The sequence below is a fragment of the Harmonia axyridis genome, chromosome 7 (assembly GCF_914767665.1).
Source record: "Harmonia axyridis chromosome 7, icHarAxyr1.1, whole genome shotgun sequence".
Lineage (NCBI taxonomy): Eukaryota > Metazoa > Arthropoda > Insecta > Coleoptera > Coccinellidae > Harmonia > Harmonia axyridis.
In genome coordinates this window covers 4,205,467-4,227,561 of record NC_059507.1, presented here as the reverse complement: position 1 = coordinate 4,227,561, position 22,095 = coordinate 4,205,467, and the positions used below count along the sequence as shown (strand labels likewise).

Genomic DNA, 22,095 nt, shown 5'->3' with positions numbered 1-22,095 from the left:
CATTTCTACCCGAACTTATTTCCAATTTTATCTTACATCCTAGATACTAGAACTGCCAGATTAAACCTTTATGGATTAATACTTTCCTTCAATCTGAAGAAAGTGACAAGAAAATTTGGCGTTCGGAATGGAGTTCTTGTAATGTCTTCAACAAAAGTTTATCGTTTCTTTCAGAGAAAATTCCAGGTTTCAATCTTCCTAGGAAAATTTGGTCTACTTTTAATCAACTTAGTCATGATCTTTGAAATAATATGCTCTTCAAATGGCATTCTATTGGAAGCCCACTATCTAAGTGTCGCGAAAAAGATACCATTGATCACTTGGTGAATATTTGTCAATTTTTTTAATTTCATGGTGATTTTCAGCTTCAGTGTCAATTTTTTCATTCCTCGGACGATCCAAAACGTTTATTAATTTTGTAAATAATAAACCTATATAGTAAACCGATACTGATCAACCAAGATTACGCACTGATAAGAAAGTATCATATTTTTAAAAAGCACGTTCAAATGCGGACATTTTTTAAACGTCAAGCTTGCAAAAATACTCACGTTTTGTTTTGTTGAACGAGGAATACAAACATATTCTGTATCTTAAAATACTTAAACTCTTCCGGATAGAATTCACATTCCACATTTATAACCCTCTTAAGATATTATTTCGTAACTTCCTTCTTCATAATATTGCAAATTTAACGATTATTTGGGCTATTATGTTCTGCATTACTGCAGGAGTTAGAGCAAAGTTCGTATTATCCTCTTGATCCACCGGGACTGTAACTGACTGCGAAGTCAGACAAATTAGAAGCAAATGCGTCTATGAATATTTGAACAATCTGATGCGAGTTAAGGGGAATATGCACGCCAAACATGGATAACTCAACACTGCACTTAATAAGTCACTCAGTGAAACCACAATTCTTAAAAAATCGATTATATTCGATATATAAAATATTGGATAAAATTCCAAATGCGAACTGCTCTAGAAACTCTAATAATAGTTACGATGACGTCAATTTGAAGTGAACAAGTGTGTTAATTGCATTTTCGTTCCTCTGCGTTTAGTTTTTTGCTGCAAATTTCCACATTTTCTGGGATAAAATGTGCCAGTTATTTTGAGAGCTTCAACACCTTCGTTTATTCTTTTTTCTGTTATGTATGTCTCTTACTAACTAGTAAAGGGTGTTTTTTTTAGAGCTATAGAACTTTAAATTGCAATAAAACAACGATGGATTTTTCGATTGACATGAATTTTATTTATCCGCAAGATAATCTTGTGGCATTACATTTTAAATATGATTTCTGGCATATGGCCGCCACGGCTGGCTCGGATGTAGTCCAATCTGAACGTCCAATTTTCGATGACTTTCTCCAATATTTGTGGCCGTTTATCGGCAATTACACGGCGAATGTTGTCTTCCAAATGGTCAAGGGTTTGTGGCTTATCCGCATAGACCAATAACTTTACATAGCCTCACAGAAAGTAGTCTAGCGGTCTTAAATCACAAGATCTTGGAGGCCAATTCACAGGTCCAAAACGTGAAATTAGGCGGTCACCAAACGTGTCTTTCAATAAATCGATTGTGGCACGAGCTGTGTGACATGTTGCGCCGTCTTGTTGGAACCACAGCTCCTGGACATCATGGTTGTTCAATTCAGGAATGAAGAAGTTAGTAATCATGGCTCTATACCGATCACCATTGACTGTAACGTTCTGGCCATCATCGTTTTTGAAGAAGTACGGACTAATGATTCCACCAGCCCATAAAGCGCACCAAACAGTCAGTTTTTCTGGATGTAACGGTGTTTCGACATACACTTGAGGATTAGCTTCACTCCAAATGCGGCAGTTTTGTTTGTTGACGTAGCCATTCAACCAGAAGTGCGCTTCATCGCTAAACAAAATAAAATGGACGTAGTGCGCGATACGTATTCCGCACAGAATTATTATTTTCGAAATAAAATTGCACTATTTGCAAACGTTGTTCAGGCGTGAGTCTATTCATGATAAATTGTCAAACCAAACTGAGAATAAATCACTTGACAGCTGTTAAATCGGTCGCCTTCTTGAACAGTAATGCCAACTTAAAGTTATATACCTCGAAAACAAACACCCTATATTTGTTGATGAATCCTAGATTGGACATCAGACATCATCATACAGTCTGTTCTGTGTATTCCTCACCTATACAAATTTCTAGTAGGCTTTTTGAAACTTGATGGTTTCTGCTTTCGATATACCGGTTGGCCACCCCTGTCGTAGAAAATATTCAACATTCCTTGTCTGATATTTCTTCGAATATATTTCTTTGAAACCATGAAAAACGCTGAAATGCTATAAAACTAGGGACCGAACGAATATTTTCAGTTTAGAAAACATTTACGACCGTATCATCGGCTTTTCTTGGATTCTTTCACCTTGGATTAACGATATATACCTAGACTGGTCTAAAATGCGGTCTTTCGACGATATGTTCTAAGATATCTTGACAGCTTTTGTATTATTTATTGTTATGAGGAATTTAAGTCAGTGTATTATAACTTCTGGAGGTGGTTTAGTCGTCCGATGGAGATATAGACCGTATGGAAAAATATGTTTATTATTTCCAATAACAATAGAATCGTTCAAGGGATAGATATTATAGGTCTCATTCAAGAAACCCTGCAAATTTTCCACTTTGCCACAAAACATGACAAAAATTTTTCGCAAATATGGCCATTCGAAAATTTGTTTTTCTGATAATTTCGAAACTGTGCATTCGATCAAAAAAAATTTAATTTATATGTTAAATAATAATTTAGAGCTTCATGTGATTTTAATGCAATAAAAAAATTATATAAATAATTACAATGGTTCGATCGTGAAAAGGAAAGTTTCAGATTAGCACTTTCAATATCATTCAAACTGAAATATTATTTCTTTGAATTCATTATAAATTCTGATAAACAACTAATAGGCGCACTTATGATGGCGTATCTAATTATTCAATGTAGCAAATAGTTTGTGACAATTACATAATATTTGTTTGATACGTATTTGAACGTTCTAATATATCTTTCAAAACATTCCTAGTATCAATTTCTCAGTGGGTAAGCATTTCTCAGAAACTGTTGCGATTTGCATAAAATATGCTACAAAATCGCAATGCTCAATACTACCTTTATTCTGCTAGTTTCATTCGATATGGACTATTGAGTGATTTATACTAACTGACAAAGAAACTGCAACACTCAAAAGATGCTGTTTAAATTTTAATTTTTTTTTGGTAACAGATAGTATAGCAAAGAGTAAATGAAAAAAACGAAGGGTTTGCATTTTTTTTTTAATAAATTTGTTAATAATGTGTTTGTCCTCTGCGATTATCTATACACTTCCCAACACGTCTCGGCATTGATGCAATAAGAAGGTCTATTTCTTCTTGAGGGATTATTATTATTATTATTTGAACTGGGGTTTTGCTTCGGTGAGCCTTCCGGGAACTGCGACCATGCAGATCTTTTGTTCACTACCCTACTCATTCATAGAAACCCAGGGAGGTCGTCAACGACGTTAATAAAATTGACAACCTCCCTAGGGGCCTTGGCCATTACCTCTCTGGTATCCAGGACCGGCTTGCCCATGTGAATGGTTCTTAGGCCAGCCAGCTCTGGACACTTGCATATCAAGTGTTCAGAAGTTTCTACTTCCGATCCACAGAGCCTGCAAATCTCATCTGCTGACTTACCCATACGGTACAAATGATGTTTGTACCGACAGTGCCCCGTCAGCAGTCCCACCATCACCCGAAGCTCCGCTCGTGACAGCTTCAGGAGTTTTCTGGTGTAAGTAGGTGAAATCTTCACGAATTTCTTCGCCTGAGCAAGTCTAGGAGTGTTAGTCCAGTGGATTGTCCTACTGTTCAACTCCCATAGCTGGACCGCAGCTTTGTATTGGTCTTTTCCTATCCCACAGAAAGGCTCAGGTCCAGCAGGTCTTAACCTTGATGCACTTTTTGCAAGCTCGTCCGCTCTCTCATTTCCTTCAACCCCACAGTGCCCTGGTACCCATAGTAGAGTCACCTTATTTCCTCTGGCCAGTTGCTTTATGGTGTTACGGCGCTCCCAAGTCAGCAGAGACCCCTGACAGCTTCTTGAGGGATACTATCCCAAGCAACCTGTACCTCATGTCTCAGAGCTGCCAAAGTCAGTGGGGGCTGGAGGAATTTCCAAGCCTTCTACCATTGATGTCTCAAACATGCTCTATGGGCGAAAGATCGGGGAATCTGGGCGGCCATGGCAATGGCAGATTTTACCTCCAAAAGGTTCAACTGATATAGGAAATCTCTACGTGATCCTTAAAATTACTGTATACAATTCCTGAAAGCCATGCATTCTTAATAAACCATTGAGAGCCTCTCTTATTTCGATGTTGTACGCAAATATTTTAACACCAGCCTACCCTTTCGTGAAAGCTCCCCTCCTTTCATCCCTAAACAATAGAACGGGGTCAGGTTCAGATTAAGCAAAACTTCAACGAATTCCCGATCACCTAAAAGAGGTGTGCGAAACCATCTTCGAACTCCATCAAAACTCAATTAAAATTCAATATTTCGTGCCGAGGCCCTCCTTGATGTTGAAAATCAAGATTGCCAACTATAGAGAGTCGAACATTATAATTAGATCTGGGGGTTTTGGGAAAACTTTTGTGACTACATCCGCTCCCATAACTTCCCATAGCTAGCGAAAGAAAGATGATTATTCCGCTTATTCGCGGGGAAAGTTATGGATGGAAAGTTTTTTCAAGGAGCTTTCCTCGGAAAAAAGTAGTTCCGCAGAGTTTTTCCTATAGGGCGCAATTTAGTGGGAGTTCCCGAAGTAATTAGTTTTCCCGGATCCGTTTCCACGAACAGATGTACGGGTACGCGAAAATTCGATGTGGAAGGTTTCGGTAAGAGGAATTTCCTGCAGTCATCATGGTACGAGTCATCGGAATCAGAATATTCGATCGGATTATCGAAAAATTCAGTGAAAACAAATCCGATTCCGTGTAGACATGCATAACAACAACAAAATTATTCAATTTAGAGAAAAAAATCGTTTGCAGCTCGTTTGTCATAAAATTTAAAAGAGTCGCAAAAAACGACTACAATATTTAAGTTACAAATTTTTTTTTCCAAATTCAATCATTTACTCCTTGCTAGTTATACTATATATGTTTCACCAAACAAAAATAATATTTAAACAGCTCCTTCTGGGTGTTGCAGAGTCTTTGTCAGTTAGTAACGGGTGTTTTTTTTCGAGGTATATAACTTTAAGTTGGCATTACTGTTCAAGATGGCGACCGATTTAACAGCTGTCAAGTGATTTATTCTCAGTTTGGTTTGGCAATTCATCATGAATAGACTCACGCCTGAACAACGCTTGCGAATAGTGCAATTTTATTTCGAAAATAATGGTTCTGTGCGGAATACGTATCCGCGCACTACGTCCATTTTATTTTGTTTAGCGATGAAGCGCACTTCTGGTTGAATGGCTACGTCAACAAACAAAACTGCCGCATTTGGAGTGAAGCTAATCCTCAAGTGTATGTCGAAACACCGTTACATCCAGAAAAACTGACTGTTTGGTGCGCTTTATGGTCCGTACTTCTTCAAAAACGATGATGGCCACAACGTTACAGTCGATGGTGATCGGTATAGAGCCATGATTACTAACTTTTTCATTCCTGAATTGAACAATCATGATGTCCAGGAGCTGTGGTTCCAACAAGACGGCGCAACATGTCACACAGCTCGTGCCACAATCGATTTATTTAAAGACACGTTTGGTGACCGCCTAATTTTACGTTTTGGACCTGTGAATTCCAAGATCTTGTGATTTAACACCGCTAGACTACTTTCTGTGGGGCTATGTAAAGTCATTGGTCTATGCGGATAAGCCACAAACCCTTGACTATTTGGAAGACAACATTCGCCGTGTTATTGCCGATATACGGCCACAAATGTTGGAAAAAGTCATCGAAAATTGGACGTCCAGATTGGACTCCATCCGAGCCAGCCGTGGCGGTCATATGCCAGAAATCATATTTAAAATGTAATGCCACAAGATTATCTTGCGGATAAATAAAATTCATGTCCATCGAATATTCCATCCTTGTTTTATGCAATTTAAAGTTCTATAGCACTGAAAAAAACACCCTTCATATTTCGTTCGGGTTAAGATTTTGCTTCCATTTATGGAATAGCGAATTCAAGCTCTGTGCAAAATTTCGCTCCAAAAGCGAGGTCAGAAAATGCAAGCGGAATATGAAAGACAATAAAAGAATAAGAGAATATAATACACCATTATGTAAATTTGCAGTGTTTAATAAATGCATGTGTTAGTATCTTAATATTCAGATATTCATCCATAAAAACCATAAAAAAAGTGATAAATTCGCTAAAGAAACGAGAAAATGTACACATTCCCCTCTATTTATATGAAGAAGGTACATTTTCCAACTTTATTATGCCTCCACTTGCATTCTGCATAAAGCTTCGTTTCAATCGCGGAAAGTACTCAACTTCCTGGAGCACTTCCTCCACAATGACAAAACTGAAGACGAGTGGGTTTTTCAGGCACCTGTTGACGACGTTTGAGATTCAGGTCACGGCTTTGCGCCCTTTATACATACAGAAATTTGAGAAAATGTTCGCGGCCTACCGTCAGACCTCCCTCTTTCAGAAGCCAGCGGATTCCTCTGCGCCATTAGCTTATGAAAATATGTAGAATCGATCTTCCTCTCGTTGGCAGGTCGTAGGTGTCAGGGAAAGAAAACGTTTTGTAGATTATAAATGTACGTCTTGCCAGAAAACAGGCTCAAGAATGTAGAAAGTATTTAATTATCATAAATTCATTTCCACTGGACATTTGCATTTCTACATAACGTTTATATTCAGTTGAAATATCTATAACTTTTAAAGACATATCGTCGGCTAAGAGTGTAAATCTGCTAATTCCATTTTGAACAATTTCACAGGAGACCAAAAAAACCGTACAGTACAGTGTTATAATAATAATAATAAGAGAGTTTATTCATAAAAATACATTCAATAAACTCTATTGAATGTATTTTCATGAATAAACTCTCTTATTATTATTATTATAACACTGTACTGTACGGTTTTTTTGGTCTCCTGTGAAATTGTTCAAAATGGACTCAGCAGATTTACACTCTTAGCCGACGATATGTAACTTTTGAATTACAAAATTGCAAAATTTTGAATTTTATATCAAAATTATACATAAGCGTACAACTTTGCTTCCGCTGTTTTTTTTTCGAAATTCGAGGCTTTATTATAAATAACTGGTTATACATTTATGATTTAAAGTATTGTCCATCGCTGGCCACTACTCCGATAACGAGCACCTGTCATTGTTTCAATCGGTTTTAACTACTCATAACACACTACGCTGAGCTGGTCCCAATAAATACTGAGCATGACCTTGGAACCGTGAATATTCGGTTTGGCCATTGACGTGGAAGCATGGTTGGGATATCTTCTTGATTCTGCGCTTGAGATTATTGTAATGAACCCATTTTTCGTCTCCAATTACAATGCGATGCAGAAATCCCTTCCGTCTTTGCCTTGCAAGCAGCTGTTCACAAGCAAACAAACGCCGTTTAACATCTCTCGGCTTCAACTCGTACGGCACCCAATTTCCTTGTTTCTTAATCATTCCCATGACTTTCAGGCGTTTTTAAATGGCTTATTGCATCATTCCCAATGATCCTGCCAATTCTTGTTGCCTTTGACACGAGTCTTTATCAAGTTATGCCTCCAATTCTACATCTTCGAAAACTTTCTCTCTTCCACTGCCATGCTGATCTTTGACGTCAAAATCACCATTCTTGAAGCGTTAAAACAACTCTCGGCACGTTCTGCCACTAATACCGGCCTCAACATAGGTATTTAAGAGCATTCGATAAGCCTCAGCCGCAGATTTCTTCATATTGAAGCATTAAATTGAAACCTCCCGCAAATGACGACAATTTGGCTCGTAAGCTGACATGTTTAATCGAGAATAACTTTATGATGCAGACACAAATCGACTGATATTTCGATGGCGTTTTGTTAACATATACCTAAGCTTATTGTATGACATCTACGATCTATTTATTCGGACTACCACTTACCGAAATACATGGTGTTGCCATTATAACCATTTGTTTCATTGCTATTGAAACATTTGGAACACCCTATTGTAGGAGTATACGTTATTAACCCAATATTTGGGTGATTTCATATATGAATCAAATATTCAAAATTTCTTGATTCGTTGTTTCTTTGAATTAATGGGTATTTTGAATAAAAGCCTTGAAAATCCCAGATGCTTATCAATGGAGATCGATCTTTGCGTAAATCCTATGAGTTCTACTATTTACTTCTCTTTCCAGTACGATAATTAATGACTTCAAACTCTGAGAAATATGTTGGCCTGTGTGTGTCAACCCTCTGACCCCAACATATTTCGAAAAGCGACCATTCTCCAGAACGACAACTCCCTGAAGACAATCAATAAAGGAACCACCCCTAAACCTGGACGAACTGTCAGGTTAAAAACAGCGGTTGATGACATCAAAAAACCCAAATTTCAAAACATCGAAAAAGAATGGATCCTAATTTCAGAACGACCAATTGGCGAAAACGTCAAAACGATATGCACGCCGAACGTCAAAATGTGTAAACCGGCATCATCGTCGTGCAAGAAAACGAACGATTCTTCTACGGGTTCAGATTCTTCGCGAAGCTCGCCGATAAAAGTTCCTAAATCGTCTTCAAGAACGAATTCCAATCGTGCTAGAGATACCGAACAAAAATCGTGCAGAATAACGGATGGACGCAAGAAGATCGAAGTACTGCAGGCCGAAGAGTCTCTCTGCTTTGTCGAGATTGGCATACCTACAAGTGATGTTTCACACGGCAATGAGGAGAAGAAGCGGGACCAAAACAGAATTGAACACTTCGAAAAGGTAAGGCTTTAGGAGTAGCCAACACTTCGTTCAATAGGTTACGGTCCCAGCCTCAAAATTCGACTTTATTCGTCAACATAGTCTCCCCAAGATTGATACGATGATCCTATAATTTGACAATACTTTTTCTGTAGAAAGACTCGTCTTTGCTTTCGAAATTTGCGGCAATCACTTTTTCAGTAGAGCCAAATTGAATACTCTGGAGCATATGTTATATCTCAACAATGAAACCTTTTTGAAATGAAGTAGAGTGCTCCATTGGATTTCTATAAAAAGTATCTGTATAATGTTCACACCTCAATTGCATAGATTCTAACATTTACGAGTATAAGAACTGGGAATATAGTAACGGGTGTTTTTTTCGAGGTATTTAACTTTAAGTTGGCATTACTGTTCAAGATGGCAACCGATTTAACAACTGTCAAGTGATTTATTCTCAGTTTGGTTTGGCAATTCATTATGCATAGACTAACGCCTGAACAACGCTTGCAAACAGTGCAATTTTATTTCGAAAATAATGGTTCTGTGCGGAATACGTATTGCGCACTACGTTCATTTTATCGTCGAATTTTGTTTAGCGATGAAGCGCACTTCTGGTTGAATGGCTACGTCAACAAACAAAACTGCCCCATTTGGAGTGAAGCTTATCCTCAAGTGTATGTCGAAACACCGTTACATCCAGAAAAACTGACTGTTTGGTGCGCTTTATGGGCTGGTGGAATCATTGGTCCGTACTTCTTCAAAAACGATGATGGCCAGGACGTTACAGTCAATGGTGATCGGTATAGAGCCATGATTACTGACTTGTTCATTCCTGAATTGAACAACCATGATGTCCAGGAGCTGTGGTTCCAACAAGACGGCGCAACATGTCACACAGCTCGTGCCACAATCGATTTATTGAAAGACACGTTTGGTGACCGCCTAATTTCACGTTTTGGACCTGTGAATTGGCCTCCAAGATCTTGTGATTTAACACCGCTAGACTACTTTCTGTGGGGCTATGTGAAGTCATTGGTCTATGCGGATAAGCCACAAACCCTTGACCATTTGGAAGATAACATTCGCCGTGTTATTGCCGATATACGGCCACAAATGTTGGAAAAAGTCATCGAAAATTGGACGTCCAGGTTGGACTACATTCGAGCCAGCCGTGGCGGTCATATGCCAGAAATCATATTTAAAATGTAATGCCACAAGATTATCTTGCGGATAAATAAAATTCATGTCAATCGAATAATCCATCGTTGTTTTATTGCAATTTAAAGTTCTGTTGCTCTAAAAACAACACCTTTTATAACTTGACAGTATTTTTTCTGTAGAACTTTCTGTAGGTGCTTGGAACTTTTTCAAAATTATAATTAACATAATTTACGTTCACCTTTTATTGGAATAACTTCTGTAAAAATATTCCAACATCCGAAGTACGAAATTCTAATAAATTCCAATAACTTTTGAGTTACGCCAAATATCTGTTCAGAGCGTGCTTCTTGATATGACAACCAGATGTCATACTCAAAGGAACGTCAAAAACTGAGAGCATTTCGGTTTGAAATTGTTATTCTGACGCTTTAATTAAACATCACGAAGCGTATAACCGCTTGGAAAACAGAAGGCGCATTTGCAAGAAAATTTTCATCAGTCCATGCCACCGAAAGTAACAACGAAATTCTGAGAAGGCCTGTTCCGAAAATGGAAATGGGTTTTGCATCGTCTCGTATAAAGTGAATAGATAATTGAAGGGAATATTAAAATTTTCTCTATGAATATGAAACTAGAGTGGAGCTCTGATTGTTCCCATATATTGAAATGGAACAGCGTAAAATGAACGAATGTTTGGATTTGTAGCACATTCGAGAATTATTGACATTAAAGTAGGCCTTGAAACTCATGGATACAAAATGTTAGTAAAAATTGCTGTGGTTTCATCACAGGAAAAATAATGGGTGTTTTTTTCGGGGCATGTAACTTAAGTTGGCATTACTGTTCAAGATGGCGACCGATTTAACAGCTGTTAAGTGATTTATTCTCAGTTTGGTTTGGCAATTTATCATGAATAGACTCATACCTGAACAATGCTTGCATATAGTGCAATTTTATTTCGAAAATAATGGTTCTGTGCGGAATACGTATCGCGCACTACGTCCATTTCATTTTGTTTAGCGATGAAGCGCACTTCTGGTTGAATGGCTACGTCAACAAACAAAACTGCCGCATTTGGAGTGAAGCTAATCCTCAAGTGTATGTCGAAACACCGTTACATCCAGAAAAACTGACTGTTTGGTGCGCTTTATGGGCTGGTGGAATCATTGGTCCGTACTTCTTCAAAAACGATGATGGCCAGAACGTTACACTCAATGGTGATCGGTATAGAGCCATGATTACTAACTTTTTCATTCCTGAATTGAACAATCATGATGTCCAGGAGCTGTGGTTCCAACAAGAGGGCGCAACATGTCACACAGCTCGTGCCACAATCGATTCATTGAAAGTCACGTTTGGTGACCGCCTAATTTCACCTTTTGGACCTGTGAATTGGCCTCCAAGATCTTGTGATTTAACACCGTTAGACTACTTTCTGTGGGGCTATGTAAAGTCATTGGTCTATGCGGATAAGCCACAAACCCTTGACCATTTGGAAGACAACATTCGCCGTGTTATTGCCGATATACGGCCACAAATGCAGGAAAAAGTCATTGAAAATTGGACGTCCAGATTGGACTACATCCGAGCCAGCCGTGGCGGTCATATGCCAAAAATCATATTAAAAATGTAATGCCACAAGATTATCTTGCAGATAAATAAAATTCATGTCAATCGAATAATCCATCGTTGTTTTATTGCAATTTAAAGTTCTATAGCTCTAAAAAAAACTCCCTTTATATCTATATAACTTAAAAATGTATTTGATGATTTTTCAAAACTTCCCAGATACTGGAGTTCATCAGAACTCTAAATCTGGAAGGCTAGAAAAGAATTTTGAACTCATGCAGTGCCTTCTGCACTTGTGTCATAGATAACTATCCTTCCATTCTTTTCAGTTTTCATTTTCCAATAAATAAAACGCTTTATGAGACGTTCTCTTTGATGAAGCCAGACTTCAATATCGAAACTCACCTAGAGCAAGTCACACAGTTTTCTGTCGGGAGAACTGTAAAGTGTCGATTCAGCTTTTCCATTTTCCTTTCCCCCTCCTTGACAAGTGAAATCCCCATTGATCTGATTCCATTTTCAATTCCACGCTTTGATAAACTCGCATTCATAGCTGGTATGTGTTTATTCAATGAAAATTTCTCACATAAAGGACCTGTTCGAATGCATGGTGAACATTATTGAGGTAGATATTCATCTTGAACAGCGAAAAAATATACAGGGTGAATCATAAGTAATTGGAAATATTTCACCTATAGAAGCTTCAGACCAAAAGCAGTATATGGAAAAATATGAGAAAAGTTCTTACGTAGTCAGGAACTTTTGAGTACTCATTCATTCATGCGCCAATTACAACCCAATCTGCAATCTCCAATGATGCAATTAGAGCACCAAAGCTCACATCAGTGCATTCCTCATTCTTTTAAGGTTTATTTTGTATTATTCTTTCTTTTAGTTTAATTGGGGATTCATCCAGCAGAGTACCTTGACATTTTAACCAACTATTCTACTTGAAAATCAAGCTCGTGAAAAATTTCATACTTGAGCTTGACTAGACTTGATTTTGGATATTTATTGCTTGACTTGATATCAAGCTACTTGATATTACTTGAGCTTGATATGCACGCGTCGCACGGCATTTATTTCTGCAATCTTGTGTGTGCTTAGACTAAATAAGTGGATTCCTCGAGCGCCGAGAGACTGGAGCATTCGCCAGTGTGACTTTATCAGTAGTTTTCTCACATTTCTATGAAATCTATTGGTGGATTTTGCTAGTTTTAGAAATATTCCAAACTTGGCCAAGATGGCCAAGGATTTTTTATCAACGCCAGCATCTTCAGCTCCTGTTGAAAGACAATTTTCCAGAGCTGCTCCTACAAATCTATAAGATGCCTCATGGGTCTTAGATCCTGGATGGAAAATTATGAAATCAGTGCCTGGAAGTTTTTCAATATTCAGAAACTTTATTTTTTTTAAACTTTTCATTTTGTTATGAATTATAATATAATAAACTATTCCCCATCATATTGAACGTGAAAAAACCTTCAAATGCGAAGCATCTAAGAAAACTTCATGTTGAGCGATTTTCTCAAATCATTTGAAGATAATTCCATCGAAAAATCCATTTCCATTTTTTTTTCTTCACCGTGCAGAAATAAACGAATAACGCCTGAACGTTTCATCGCTTTCCAATATGGAAGATTGAAATCCTCTCTTCTTTTTACTATCCCGTCTCGGATATCATTAACTTCTGGCTGATGATAATATATCTCCTGTATATGGATTTTCGATAAACACCTAACAGGCGATAATGGTGTAATTTTCTCCCTAGTAGAGGCTCTAATGTCTCTGGAGCGCCAATCATAAGCGAAGTACACGACCCACTTTTCCATTAAGTATGTGATTTACGTATAGGATGACATTTTCGAGACGAAGCTAAATTCTTATATGTTTTTCGTTTTTGTAGGTACTTACTTAACAATAGTGATTGAAATATGAAGAATTTTGGGACACGGAAAATATAATAGGGTGTTCCTGAAAATGTGTTGTTCTATGCTACATTGCTACTTTTTATTCAGTATCATCATAGAGTAATAAACGTAGATAGAGCGAAAATATGCAATGTTTACACGTCCCCAACATGGTTCGGGCGATAGAGCGATTATAGCGATCTTCCAACTTTTCGATACCATTTTGTTGTACAATTTGTGTTTCGCTTCAAAATAGGCCTCCGTTTCGGCGATTACTTCTTCATTGGCGCTAAATTTCTTTCCAGCGATTATTCTTTTGAGGTCTGAGAACAGAAAAGAGTCGCTGGGGGCCAGATCTGGCGAATACGGTGGATGCAGAAGCAATTCGAAACCCAATACATGCAATTTTGCCATTGTTTTCATTGATTTGTGACACGGCGCATTGTTTTGATGAAACAGGACCTTTTTTTCAAATGGGGCCGTTTTTCAAAGACTTCATTTAAACAATCCAATAACGCTATTTAATAATCGCTGTTGATGGTCTGGCCAATTTGGAGGTAATCAATGAATATTATACCTTGCGCATCCCAGAATACTAATGCCATAACCTTGCCAGCTGACTGTTGTGTTTTTCCCCGCTTTGGATTCGGTTCATCGTGTCCAGTACACTCAGCTGACTGTCGATTGGACTCCGAAGTGAAATTATGGAGTCATGTTCCATCCATTGTCACATATCGATGCAAAAATTCAGATTTATAGCATTTAAACAGCTTCAAACACTGCTCAGAATCATTGACATGTTGTTGCTTTTGATCGATTGTGAGCTCGCGCGGCACCCATTTTGCACACAGCTTTCTCATGTACAAATATTCGTGAATGATATGATGTACACGTTCAGATGATATCTTCACAATGTCTGCTGTCTCGATCAACTTCACTTTACGGTCATTCGAAGTTATTTTGTAATCTTTTTTGATTCTTTCGTCGGTGACAGCCTCTTTTGGGCGTCCACTGCGTTCGCCGTCTTCGGTGCTCATTTCACCACGTTTAAACTTAGCATACCAATCAATGATGGTTGATTTTCCTGGTGCAGACCCCGGAAACTCTTCATCAAGCCAAGGCTTTGCTTCAACTGTATTTTTTCTCTTCAAAAAGCAATATTTTATCAGCACACGAATTTCTTTTTTTTCTCACTTTTTTTTCACTCACAACGCAATATCTCACAAACTAATAGTCGGACTGCTGTCAAATTTTGACACGTATCGTTTGAAGGTTGGTACTAACTGAAAACCATATGGATTTAATACTAGCACCGCCATCTGTGCATCAGACCGGTGACTTTTCAATTGGCCTAATAATTTCGAATTTCCATCTAAAACAGCTTTTCACATACAATATCAATTCCGGGATTTATGGCAAACCTGGAAATGTCCTTCGATTCCCTCATGAACCACCGCAATCATCCCCTATCTGTAATTTCCGGTCTAATCAGATCCACACGGACAGATCTCAGTTGCACCAATCGATTTATTAGATAATTTCGCAGCCCAGCAATGCCTGAACCGCCAGAGGCACTTTAATTCAACTCGGTTTGCAGCAGTTTACACCATTTTCCAACAATGAAACTCGTGATCCAGAATTGAAGACCATAATCCTAATTTATTTTCGTTTGTTGTCACGTATTATCGCTTTGAACTTGTTTCACCCTTTGTTTCTCGGTTTATTATTATTTTTAATATGCTTTTATTGTTTCCCATAATTGATTTTTGTATTCGGAAAATATTAATATGTGTGTAAAAACTATTTGGAGATGACAGTAGCGTAACTAGAGAAAACTCATGGAGGTTATCTTACTTTGAAAATGCAAAATCTTTCAATGTTAAAAATTTATTTTTTTAATTAGAAGTTCCTTCATGGGAATAAAGTATCATTTTATTGATTGATTCGACTATGTAGATCACGAAAATGCTTGCAGTTGGGCGATCAGTTAATTATTTCAGAAATTATAGGTAAAAATCTGAAATTTTTCTAGAAAAAATTGATAATATTCCCGAGGCTGCAACTTCTTCTGGACGTAAGCTGCGCCCTTGAATCCTCAGTATGTTTTAGATCGGAACTTTATGTTTGAAAACCGTTTGTATTTGAGGGGTCTGTGACGAATGTTTCAGGAGATATAACGATTTTTGTAGGCAAATTAAATTTTTTACAAATTTCAAGTTCAAATTTCCTACAACCAGTGAGCTCAACGAAGAATCGGTGAGCGGTGCCATAATTGACGATATCTGATTAGTCGAATTTCGATAATAGCGTGTTCACCAAAAAACTTTTATTTTTGAAGGCTCTGTGACAAATTCTTTTGTAGATATACATGTAACGATTATTGTATGGAGATTCAAGTTTTCTCCACATTTCGTGCATCTACTCCAAAATGACATCTATCTACGCATTGTGAATATTTCGGGTAGATAGCTATATCATATTGAAATTTCAATAAATTCCATCAATTCCTACCCAGAATGCCCTCTTATAGGAACGCCTAGTCCTTTCATCTGGCTGAATCTGAAAGGCTGAGTCCGGTCGATATATTCCTATCAAATCTTGTCAAGCGATGCAGTTCAACTTTATAGCTAGTCGAAAAGCTGAGTGGATCCTCTGAAATATACCGATAGCATTAATCAGAGCTTATTTGATGTTCAGTCATTCCTGAATTATGCCTGATATATACGACAAATGGCAGTTTCCGGCTTCAGGATATCCTTCTAGTGTGACTGCCTTCCTTCAAGTTAAGCGATTATCCTTGAATCATAATGGGTAGTGTTAAGGCTTACAGAGGAAGAAGAAGAACTCTTGTGATTCTACTCGATGCTTTCTCCCACCATGGTCCCACCACCAGAGAGTGCCTTCAATAATTCAGTATTCACCCAGTAATATTCATCAGGCAGTAACTCAGTATTCATCATATCATATTCAAGTATTCAACAAGTATTCATTCACTTGTTATTCACAAGTTATTTCTATTATAACATTATAGTTATATACAGTGTTTGTGTTAACATATTGAAGAACTAAAAATCATAGGTATTTTCCTTCATCCATAAATCAATCATACACCCGTACATGGTCCTTCGAGCCAGAAGATCATTTGGTAATTCAAGCAATCAATCATACAGTCGTTCATGGTCCTTCGAAGCCGAAATATATCAACCATACACGCGTTCAGGTAGTTTCTAAGATGTCTAGAAATGCTGGTGTGCCATTCCCTAAAATTTGGAGTTGAATCTAAAGAAGCAATTATAAGATACTGCAGCACCCAGAAGGTGCTGTTTAAAGTTTAAATTTCTTTTGGTAAAACATAGATAGTATAGCAAGAAGTAAAAGATCCAAATTTTTAGAAAAAAACGAAGGGTTTACAATTTTTTCTAATAAGTTTGTTAATGAAGTGTTTGTCCACCGAGACTATCTATACACTCCCCAAAACGTCTCGACATTGATGCAATAAGATGGTATATTTCTTCTTGAGGGATACTATCCCAAGCTACCTATTTTTAATGTCTCAGAGCCGCCAAAGTCCGTAAGGGCTGGGGTAAATTTCAAAGCCTTCTACCCATGATGTCCCAAATATGCTCTATGGACGAAAGATCGGAGGATTTAGGCGGCCATGGCAAAAGATTCACATGGGTCGCTTCGAGAAAGTTCAAACTAACTCTGGCAACATGAGATCGGGCATTATCTTGATGAAATAGTGGATTCTCGAGCCGGTTAAGGTAGGGGAGAACAAATGGCTCTACTGTGTCTTGAAGGTAACGCAGCGCTGTCATGTTACCTCGATAAAGACTAAAAGTGTTCTACTTGCATGTGTAATAGCACCCCATACCATAACGCCTACTATCCGGTATACTTGACGCTCAACATCAAACTGAGGTTCACGTCTTTCTCCCCGACGTCGTACACGTGCTCTAGGCATTTTCACAACAACTCAGCATCGACTTTGGATCTCCACGAATAGCTGGTTTGTTGTAAAATTCAAAAAACTTGCAAAAATCGACTACAATATGTAAGTAACAAAAATTGTTTACATGAAAAAACTTTCACGAGTATTTTTCAGAAATTCAATCATTCACTCCTTGCTATACTATCTATGTTTCATCAAAAACAAAATTAAAATTTGAACAGGTCTTTCTGGCTGTTGAAGTTTCTTTGTCAGTATAATTACAGACTGTTGCGCTGCTGGTGAAACCAACTGAAAAAAAAAAAACTAAATAAAAATGTCAATTTACTCCATCACTCCAAATGTCCCTGGTCGTATCCTATCCTCCTATGCTGTATTTTACTCAACATATTTATTCGATCCTCGGTTTGTGACGTTCGTTACACGTACCGTCTGTCTTTTTTTTTCGACGAACCGAGTGAGGTTATATCGCAGAGAATAGCGTGTGTGCAATTTGATCTAATGGATATTGTACAGGTTCGAATTTCACATCATCGATTCTAGATAATAGACCATTCTGAAACGTTATACACCTCAGCATTCCACCTCACCGTTGGACATTGTCACTATCGGTTCACTTTGATTATTCCGGTAATCTGAAATATCGATTGAAGCTAAATTGATTAACATTTTCGGTCTAATTATAATAGAATTGTGAATAATTGTGATTGGAGTCGGTGTTTTCACGTGCTTGAATAAACATGTTGCAGTCCAATTTACAGCGTTAGGTCCAATTTGGATTAAGTCAATATGTTTCGTGTTTCGTCTATATAAAGGGTGTTTTTTTAGAGCTATAGAACTTTAAATTGCAATAAAACAACGATGGATTATTCGATTGACATGAATTTTATTTATCCGCAAGATAATCTTGTGGCATTACATTTTAAATATGATTTCTGGCATATGACCGCCACGGCTGGCTCGAATGTAGTCCAAACTGGACGTCCAATTTTCGATGACTTTTTCCAACATTTGTGGCCGTATATCGGCAATAACACGGCGAATGTTGTCTTCCAAATGGTCAAGGGTTTGTGGCTTATCCGCATAGACCAATGACTTTACATAGCCCCACAGAAAGTAGTCTAGCGGTGTTAAATCACAAGATCTTGGAGGCCAATTCACAGGTCCAAAACGTGAAATTAGGCGGTCACCAAACGTGTCTTTCAATAAATCGATTGTGGCACGAGCTGTATGACATGTTGCGCCATCTTGTTGGAACCACAGCTCCTGGACATCATGGTTGTTCAATTCAGGAATGAAAAAGTTAGTAATCATGGCTCTATACCGATCGTCATTTACTGTAACGTTCTGGCCATCATCGTTTTTGAAGAAGTACGTATCAATGATTCCACCAGCTCATAAAGCGCACCAAACAGTCAGTTTTTCTAGATGTAACGGTGTTTCGACATACACTTGAGGATTATCTTCACTCCAAATGCGGCAGTTTTGTTTGTTGACATAGCCATTCAACCAGAAGTGCGCTTCATCGCTAATGGACGTAGTGCGCGATACGTATTCCGCACAGAACCATTATTTTCGAAATAAAATTGCACTATTTGTAAGCGTTGTTCAGGCGTGAGTCTATTCATGATGAATTGCCAAACCAAAGTGAGAATAAATCACTTGACAGCTGTTAAATCGGTCGCTATCTTGAACAGTAATGCCAACTTAAAGTTATATACCTCGAAAAAAAACACCCGTTATATAACAATCCGACAACGTAATCTAACCATGTTGGGGGCATATAAAAATTGCGTATACTCCCTCTTTCGATGTTTATGACCGCCCAACTCGATTTTCATCTAGAAAACACAGAAAATTACAGACAATGCGTCGAAATGATAGACATACTGGAACGAAAATGTCCTGATGGGAAATATCGAACGTTTTTCCCTGTGATATCTCGAGCTGCCACGGTTTTCCCAAAATGACGATATCGCAGCATGGTTCCGTTTCAATCATCCATCCGTTACCGGCTTCCCTTCAGATTTTATGGTCCTCTTTCGAGGAGTCCTTCCTCCGTTTTGTCCTCGGGGCTCCTTTGGGGATTTTCATAACGACCCCAATAGAGCTGCCAATATCGGCGGTTATTTTTGTTACATTCGGAGGCGGTGAATGTTTGTCTCCGTGGCTTGTAACTGGAATGATGTGAATTTTTTAGGATGATGGAAAAGATTCGAGTTCGCTTGGAGAAGGTTGAGGATTCGCAGATTCTGCAGTTTATGTAAAATGTCTATTTTTTTTCAAGAAACGGTTTGATGCTAAGGGTAGGGTACAGATGTTCTCGAATAACACAAAATACTAAGTGATGTCGCTCATGAAATTTTAGGCCAATTGAAAAGTCTCCGGTCTGATTCACAGATGGCGATGCTAGTATTGAATCCATATGATTTTTAGTTAGTACCTACCAAACTTCGAACCATACGTGTCAAAATTTGACAGCAGTCAGACCATTAGTTTGTGAGATATTGCGTTGTGAGTGTAGCTACTTTCGTTATTTGAAAAAAAATGGAAAAAAAAGAATTTCTTGTGCTGATAAAATATTGCTTTTTGAAGGGAACAAATACAGTTGGAGCAAAATCTTGGCTTGATGAAGAGTTTCCGGGGTCTGCACCAGGAAAATCATCCATCATTCATTGGTATGCTAAGTTTAAACGTGGTTATATGAGCACCGAAGGCGGCGAACGCAGTGGACGCCCAAAAGAGGATGTCACCGACGACAAAATCAAAGAAGTTAAGAAACTAATTTTGAATGACCGTGAAGTGAAGTTGATCGAGATAGCAGATATTGTGAAGATATCATCTGAACGTGTACATCATATCATTCACGAATATTTGTACATGAGAAAGCTATGTGCAAAATGGGTTCCGCGCGAGCTCACAATCGATCAAAAGCAACAACGTGTTAATGATTCTGAGCAGTGTTTAAAGCTGTTTAAGCAATCGACCTGAATTTTTGTGTCGATATATGACAATGGGTGAAATATGGCTCCATCATTTCACTCCGGAGTCCAATCGACAATCAGCTGAGTGGACTGCACACGATGAACCGAACCCAAAGCGAGGAAAAACACAACAGTCAGCTGGCAAGGTTATGGCATTAGTATTCTGGGATGCGCAAGGTATAATATTCATTGATTACCACCAAAAGGGCAGACCATCAACAGCGATTATTATATCGCGTTATTGGATCGTTTAAAAGATGAAATCGTTAAAAAACTATCCCATTTGAAGAGAAAAAAGGTAAGACAATACGCCATGTCACAAATCAATGAAAACAATGGCAAAATTGCATGAATTGGGCTTCGAATTGCTTTTGCATCCACCGTATTCGCTAGATCTGGCCCCCAGCGACTTTTTCCTGTTCTCAGACCTCAAAAGAATACTCGTTGGAATGAAATTTAGCACCAATGAAGAAGTAATCACCGAAACTGAGGCTTATTTTGAAGCGAAAGACAAATCGTACTACAAAAATGGTATCGAAAAGTTGGAAGATCGCTATAATCGCTGTATCGCCCTCGAAGACAACTAGGTATGTTGAAAAATAAAATCGAATTTTGCTAAAACAATGGGTTTTACTATGGTAGACCGGGGGCTTTTCAATTGGACTATTAAGTAGCTACTTTTCGATAACTGTAGTTAATAAGGTTGAAGGTGCTACTAGATTAGAAGAAGTATGCAGTTTTTGATTTTCCCCCACTGCATTGTATTCTGATATTGGCGTTGTTTTAACTGTTCTTAGATGGCTGAACAATTCACGAGCAACTTCAATCTTTGTAATGTAATGTAGCCAACACTTTCTCTTTTGATAAATGCAGTAGTTTTTTATGAATTATTACCATTAACATTTATTTTACTGCGAAACAACTTTTTAACTTTGAAAATTGACTTCAGAAAGTTGAAACTATCATGGATTTTTTTTCTAACAGAATAAAAGAAAATTCAAAAAGAACATGGAAAAAAAATAAACCGATTTTGGATGTAACAATAAATAACAATTTTAAGTTTCGTGGAAAATTTCCATCTTATCACTTGATCAGAACAAAACCATAGAACTTTGAAGAACAATATAACAGCTATCGGACCATCAAAATCATATTTTTCCTTCGACGACAGCATCCCACAGAATCATTCTTCATAACTCCGAGACAATATTCCCAGTGAAATACGTGACATCGGAAAAAAAAACGTCAATTCCTCCGTCCTAGCCGGAGATTTCAGTTTCGCGGAAAAGCCAAGATAAACCTCCTCGAAAATGATGAACGGCAAAGAAGATGGAATTAATCGAATTTAATCCGGTACCAGAGACTCCGGAAACATCGATTTTCTTTTATATTTTCGGCAAGATTTCTCGGATCCGAGGCTCACAGTTTACCGGGGAGGAGAATGAGAAACGAAAATTTACTTTTCCTAAATGCTGGCCTGGTAAATAACAATGGGGTTACTTTGGGTGAAAAGTATTTCCGGTTTTCTTTGTTGAAATTTCCTATTTTG

At 37.9% G+C, this 22,095-nt stretch overlaps 1 protein-coding gene across 8 annotated transcripts in view; it reads left to right on the top strand.

The window, feature by feature from the left end:
• The window catches only part of LOC123685490 (apoptosis-stimulating of p53 protein 1), a 262,820-nt gene that overhangs the window by 217,500 nt on the left and 23,225 nt on the right, over nt 1-22,095 (top strand). Inside the window, exon 2 of one of the 8 annotated variants that reach the window (XM_045625200.1) lies at nt 8,416-8,991. The exons of the other annotated variants lie outside the window; for them this stretch is intronic. Within the exon in view, the coding sequence (XP_045481156.1) occupies nt 8,449-8,991 (543 nt within the window). The 5' untranslated portion in view covers nt 8,416-8,448. The remainder of the gene's footprint in view (nt 1-8,415; nt 8,992-22,095) is intronic. 8 annotated transcript variants of the gene reach the window in all.